The sequence below is a fragment of the Globicephala melas genome, chromosome 6 (genome assembly GCF_963455315.2).
Source record: "Globicephala melas chromosome 6, mGloMel1.2, whole genome shotgun sequence".
NCBI classification, from domain to species: Eukaryota; Metazoa; Chordata; class Mammalia; order Artiodactyla; family Delphinidae; genus Globicephala; species Globicephala melas.
In genome coordinates this window covers 37,129,602-37,135,601 of record NC_083319.1, presented here as the reverse complement: position 1 = coordinate 37,135,601, position 6,000 = coordinate 37,129,602, and the positions used below count along the sequence as shown (strand labels likewise).

At 54.3% G+C, this 6,000-nt stretch overlaps 1 protein-coding gene across 3 annotated transcripts in view; it reads right to left on the bottom strand.

Moving 5' to 3' along the window:
• Positions 1-678: 678 nt before the first annotated feature.
• TLN1 (talin 1) overlaps positions 679-6,000 on the bottom strand; it is a 32,311-nt gene continuing 26,989 nt past the window's right edge. For all 3 annotated transcript variants that reach the window (XM_070045726.1, XM_030884203.3, XM_060300766.1), the window contains 9 exons: positions 3,579-3,764; positions 3,330-3,437; positions 2,699-2,804; positions 2,375-2,499; positions 2,148-2,273; positions 1,949-2,011; positions 1,656-1,838; positions 1,379-1,507; positions 679-1,249 (listed from right to left, as the gene is read on the bottom strand). In XM_070045726.1, the coding sequence (XP_069901827.1) occupies positions 1,124-1,249; positions 1,379-1,507; positions 1,656-1,838; positions 1,949-2,011; positions 2,148-2,273; positions 2,375-2,499; positions 2,699-2,804; positions 3,330-3,437; positions 3,579-3,764 (1,152 nt within the window). In that variant the 3' untranslated portion in view covers positions 679-1,123. The remainder of the gene's footprint in view (positions 1,250-1,378; positions 1,508-1,655; positions 1,839-1,948; positions 2,012-2,147; positions 2,274-2,374; positions 2,500-2,698; positions 2,805-3,329; positions 3,438-3,578; positions 3,765-6,000) is intronic.

Here is a 6,000-nt window from a genome sequence, read left to right as displayed (position 1 = left end):
TTAGCAGGGCAGCTGGAACAGGGCTGCGAGCACCCGCCTGGCCACTAGGGGAGCTCTGGTCTCTGATTATGCGGCCTCACACTTGGGTCCGGCTTTTTCAGTTACTTTTGTTCTAGCGCTATTCTAGGCCAGTGCAGCAGCAAGGCCTGGGAGGGCCTGGAAGTGCCCAACCCAGTCAACAGTTGAGCCTACCTGAGGCAGCCTCAGGTTGGATTTTTTGCTTGTTAACTGCCTCAACCAAATCTGTGGCCACAATTCTCTTAGGCCCAGACACTTGTATCCATAGGCTTACTGTTTTCAGCAAAGCTGCTTTCTGAAAATTCGGATTTGGCGAGGGACTGGATTTGTTCACGTACTCTGAGCAGTGATGAAGCACAGAGTGTCCCTTGCAGCCACAAAGAGCAGCGGCAGCTGCTGTCCCAGCAACAGAAGAATGACACTTGGTGAGGCGTAGGCGCTGGCCAGTGAGCTGGGGACAACAGGAGTGCGACTCCTCGGGGACAGCTTCCCGACGAGGATGACTTCAGGGATCTGGGTGCAAGTAGGAGGAAGGGGCCTCGGGGCAGACTGCCGGTCTGCCCCCGCTCCATTTCTGAGCCAGATCAAGTGGGTACAGAACTGAATCCCACTCTCTCTGCCCTGCCCTGGGGGAACCTCCTCATGAAGCCAGGCAGAGGCTGCAGGCAGAATCACCTTTATTGGAGCATGACCTGTTGGGGGCTTGTACCCTCACGGCCCCCACAGCTAGCTGGGGGGTGGGGCTCGCCAGTATCAAAAAGGAGGAGAAGAGCGGAGGCTGTGGGGACTGGCTGGAAGCTGCTGGCGGGGTGCTGCGGGCTGGGGCCCTGGCAGGTTCAGACTGAGGTACAGCAGCGTTAATAATACTCTCGGAGCGTTAATACTCTGGGGAGGGGCAGGCACTTAGGGGGCCCTAGGGCATGAAGGCACTTGGATCCGGGAGGGGACAGGGGATGTGCAGTGGGACTGGGCAGGGCCAGGCCCGGGGTTTGGCAGGCACTTCGGGCAGTGCTGGGGTGGCAGGCTGGGCCCGACAGCCCAGAAGGCTTTGGTGGTGGCAGGCACAGTCTCTGGGCTGGGTCTGCGTCGAACAGAAGCAGCTGCCCTAGTGCTCATCTCGAAGCTCTGAAGGCAGGAACTTGTACTGCTGTTGTCGGATCTGTGCCAGCTTCTTCCGCGCCTCTTCCAGCTCTCGTTCCTTCCGAAGCATCTCTTCCTGGGCGGCAATGATCTGAGGGATGGAGATCAGGGACTCAGGTCAGTGCGTATGTGCCTTAGGGTTTAGGGTTGTTGAGACCGGCACGGGCACTGGGACCGCCCTGCTGACAGTGTCCCTCAGAGTGTCTGGCACAGAGCTTACCTGGGCAATGCCCCCAACCATCTTCTCCTTCACCACCACTGTCTCGTTCTCCTGCTCTTCAAAGGCTGCAGCCTTCTGTGCCGCCTTCACCAGGTTATCCGAGGCTCGTTTCACTGCGTTGCCGGCAGCCTGGGTAGAGAGAAGGCAGCATGAGTTGAGAACTCAGGTAGGGTCCCAGCTGAGAGTCCCTCAACTCCCTCACAGAAAGCATGCCTCGGGGGTGACAGTTTAAAGCAGCACAGCTCAAGGTACAATGGGATGGGTCAGGGTTCCTCACCTGAAGCCGTTTCATTGCCTCAGAGTCCTGGTCTGCCTTGACCTTGCAGGCCACGAGGAGCTGGGCTGTGGAGGCGGCGACCTGCTTGGCTGATGAGATGAGCTTCTCCTGGCTGGCGTGGCCTTGGACAGCTGCATTGGCTGCCTCACACAGATTGTTGGTGGCTGCAGCCACCATCCGGGCCTGAAACAGGGAGATTAGATTACAATATGCCTCTTGCTCTGGTCCATGCCCTCTCCAGCCTTCTCAAGTCTCTGAAGCTCAGAGGGATGTAGGGGGAGTTATACACTCACGGCAGAAATGAGGCCCTGGGACCACTGCCCATCATCCAGTGCATTGGCTGGAATGGCGCCCACCTGTGGAGGAAGGCGGGAGCCTGCTTAGACCTGTGCTCTCCGCAGGTCCTAAGGGCCTCCCAGCTACAGTAGTGCAGGCAGGTGTGGACGGCAGAGCTGCTGCCGTCCCCTTTCTGCTGGCTGTCGGAGTCCTTACCTTCCCTTGGGCCACCAGTTCCCTCTGGGCGGCTGACGCAGCCTTCACCAGGGCACTGGTGGCTGCTGCGATGGACTTGGCAGCTTCTAGTATCTGTTCCTCGAAGTTCAAGGACTCGTCCGCCTCCTGCAAAGAACAGACGAAGGTTGCAGAGAGAGATGGAAAGTAAGAGGGGCTGAAGGTGCAGATGTTCTGAGGGTAGGGGAGAGGGAGGGAGCAGGACTGACCTTGGGTTTGGCCCGGGGCTTCAGCTGCTCCAGCTTTTTGGCTGCAGCCTCAATGGCAGCCGCAGCTCCCAGGAGCTCGTTCTCAGCAATGACTGTGGGGTCCTCTGGGTCCACCCATTCTGTTCCTAGTGGGACGAAGTGGGAAAGGAAGAGGCTAAGGCAAAGCAGGGAGGTCAGGGGCACTGGGCAGCACGGTTACTAGCACCGGGGCCTTGGCATCTGTGAGGACTATGGGCAGAGGCCAGCTCCGAGCAGACTACCGGAAGTAGAGGTCTCCCCGGGACAAGCGTCTCCCTTCCCTCCCTGCCCCTGGTCGCCCCTCACCCTTCATGGCCTCAGCAGCCTGGATGAGCTCAGTGACTGAACCAGCCACACGCTTTGAGTGCCCCGTCAACTGCTGCTTCAGTTCTGGGCTGGGCTTCTGCAGGGTCTGGGGAAGACGGGGGCAGGGAGCAGGGAACATCAGATCTTAGCGTCTACCTTGACCTTTGAAAAAGGGCAGATCAAAACCCTCCCCACCCCGCCCCCATTCCTAGACCGCTCCACACCACAGCCTCAAACACCACACAGCCTATGCAGGTGGACTCCAGGCATCACACGGCACACATGGTGAAGACAGTGGGGCTGGGCTGTGTGTCACTCACCGGCTGACAAGGAACAAGGAGAATGATGAAATGAGAAGAAAGAAGAGATGACGAGGTAGAGAAGGAGAAGGTCAGGTGGGAAGAGAGGAGAAAACAAAAAGAGGAAGAGATGAGTGGGAGAACCAAAGATGCTAAGACTGATGGGGCCCCAGTGGAAAGGAGACTTGGAAATAAGAACAGATTTGGGGAACAGATGGTGGCGTTGGGGGGGAGATTTGAACAAAAAATTAGAGAGCGGGGTCTGAGGCCTGTGGGAAGAGCACCGTGTGTTTAGGGAGGCTGGTGTGAGGAGCAGACAACTCCCGCCTTACCAGCAGCACGTGGTCCAGCAGTTCCAGGTAGCCATTGGCACATTCCCGGCCATAGTGCAGGGCTCGAAGCCGCACATCAGGGGCCACTTCTGGGTGGTAGGCTGCTTCCTATACCACCGGGTAATAGGTTAGCTTTAGGATCCTTTGGGAGCTCCCAGTCCCCCAAGTCCCTACAGTTTCTCCCTACCATGTTCTGCCCTAAAGCTGCCTCACTGCCTCAAACTTCTGCCTCACCACAAGGATGTCTACCTTGCAAGCCCGAAGCATATCTGCGATTGCACGGCGACTTAGATTGGCTGTGGCAATGACATCCTCCTGGCGACAGGAGTTCCCAGCAGCCACAGCCTTGGCTGTTGCCATGGTGATACCCTTGGTCATGCGGATGAAATCTTCCGGGGTAGAGGTCTTGGCAGGTGGCTCTGGGGAACAGAAGACCTGTTGAGGGTAGAACAAGAAGAAAAATTCCACAGTAAGTGAGGCTGTAAGATAGAACAGCAGTCATGTGATTGGTTTATTCATCCATGTGTTCACTCAACAAGCATTCACTGAATATTTATCATAGATCAAGTGCTTGGAGACTTTCACACGTTCACAGCTAATATAATAGAAGGCAGCTGGTCGTCATTTCTGACTGAAGTGATCAGGGAGAATTTATCTGTTTGAAATTAAAGAAGTACCTCTGAGCTGGGTTTTCATTCGTAAAGTAAAGAGAAGCCTTGACAGGGTGAGTGGTGAAGGTGGGCAAGGAGCCAGGTCTCAAGAAATATAGATAACAGGAGGGCTTTTTTTTTTTTTTTGCGGTACGCGGGCCTCTCACTGTTGTGGCCTCTCCCGTTGCGGAGCACAGGCTCCGGACGCACAGGCTCAGCGGCCATGGCTCACAGGCCCAGCCGCTCCGCGGCATGTGGGATCTTCCCGGACTGGGGCACAAACCCGTGTCCCCTGCATTGGCAGGCGGACTCTCAACCACTGCGCCACCAGGGAAGCTCTGGGAGGGCATTTTAGGTAAGTGGTAGAGCATGAATAACCAGGACATCAAGTGGGAGAGTATCAAGGAATGTTCCAGAATACACGGATGAAGGAGAAAAGATTGTTGGGGTCTTGAATATCAGAATAAGGAAGTTAGAATTTCATATAATATGTAAAAGTCATAAAAATATTTTGATGTATGTGTTCATCCAACAAATTACTAAAGATCAGCTACGTGGCAGATTCTGTGTGAGGTGCTAGGAATGCAATGGGGGATAAGGTAGACAAGGCCCTTGTTCTCGTGGAGCTTACAATCTGGTTTTGGATACAGATTATACATAGGTAAACGAGCAAAGAAACTAGACTGTGAAGGAAAAAAAGAGGGTGCTGTGATGAGAAAGAAAAAGGAAGTCCTTTTTCATAAAGGTGGTCAGGGAAGGCCTCAGGAGGAGGGGATGTTTAAGCTGAAGCCTAAAGGAGTAGAAGGAACCAGATGTTCAAAAAGCTGGAAGAGAGCAAGAGCAAGGGCCTGCAGTGGGCAGAGCTGAGAATGCAGTGGGCCTGGGGCCTGGAAGGGGAGGAGAGCAGGGGCCCTGGGGCCTGGGAGGCGATGGTAAGGAGAGTGGATTTTACCACAGATGCCAGGGCAGTCACTAAAGGGTTGTGAGCACTGAAGTGACATAACCTGATGTATATTTTTAAAAGATAATTCTGGGAATTCCCTGGCGGTCCAGTGGTTAGGACTTGGCGCTTTCACTGCCATGGCCCTAGGTTCAATCCCTGGTCAGGGAACTAAGATTCCACGAGCTGCAAGGCACGGCCTAAAAAAAAAAATTATTCTGGCTACCGTGTAGAGAGGATGGACTGGAGGGGGTGAGTGGAGTGGGGAAGCAGGGAGATTAGACAGACACTATCACATAAACACAGCTAAGGACCGATGACGGTTTGGACAAGGTGGTGGTAGCAGAGATGGGGCAAAGGGCAAATGAGATCTATTTGGAGGGAGCACTAAAAGAACTGCTGATGGGCTCAGATGTAGGGAACGAGAGAAAGATGTTAGAGCTGGGTTTCTATCTTTAGGAACTGAGTTACTAAGAGGTGCCACTTACTGATATGGGAAGATGAGGAAATGATCAGGTTTGGGAAGCAGAAAGTTAGGAATTTCAATTTAGACATCTCTAAGGAGAGGCGAAAACAGAAGAAGAGAAAGACGAATTTAGAAGTTAGAAAGATGAGGGACTTCCATGGTGGTCCAGTGGTTAAGAATCCGCCTTCCAATGCAGGGGACGTGGGTTCGATCCCTGGTCAGGGAACTAAGATCCCACATGCTGTGGGGCAACTAAGCCCACGCGCCACAACTTACAGAGCCCATGCGCCCTGGAGCCCACGCGCTCTGGAGCCCACAGCGAAAGATCCCGCATGCCTCAACTAAGACCCAACGCAGCCAAATAGATAGTTAAAAAGAAAAAAACTTAGAAAGATGAGTAGGAAAGATGAAAGTGACAGAGATTGAAGGCAGGGACACCAGGTAGAAAACTGGCACAGCAGTCAAAGTGAGGGAGAGTGCTGCCAGTGGGCCCGGAGAGGAGGGATGAAAGGAAAAGAGAACAGAGGAGGGTGGCTGGCAGGACCTGGCGATGGCCTGAATATGGTGAGTAAGGCAGTGAAGTCAAAGATGACTGAGGGAACCTTCAGGACCGGG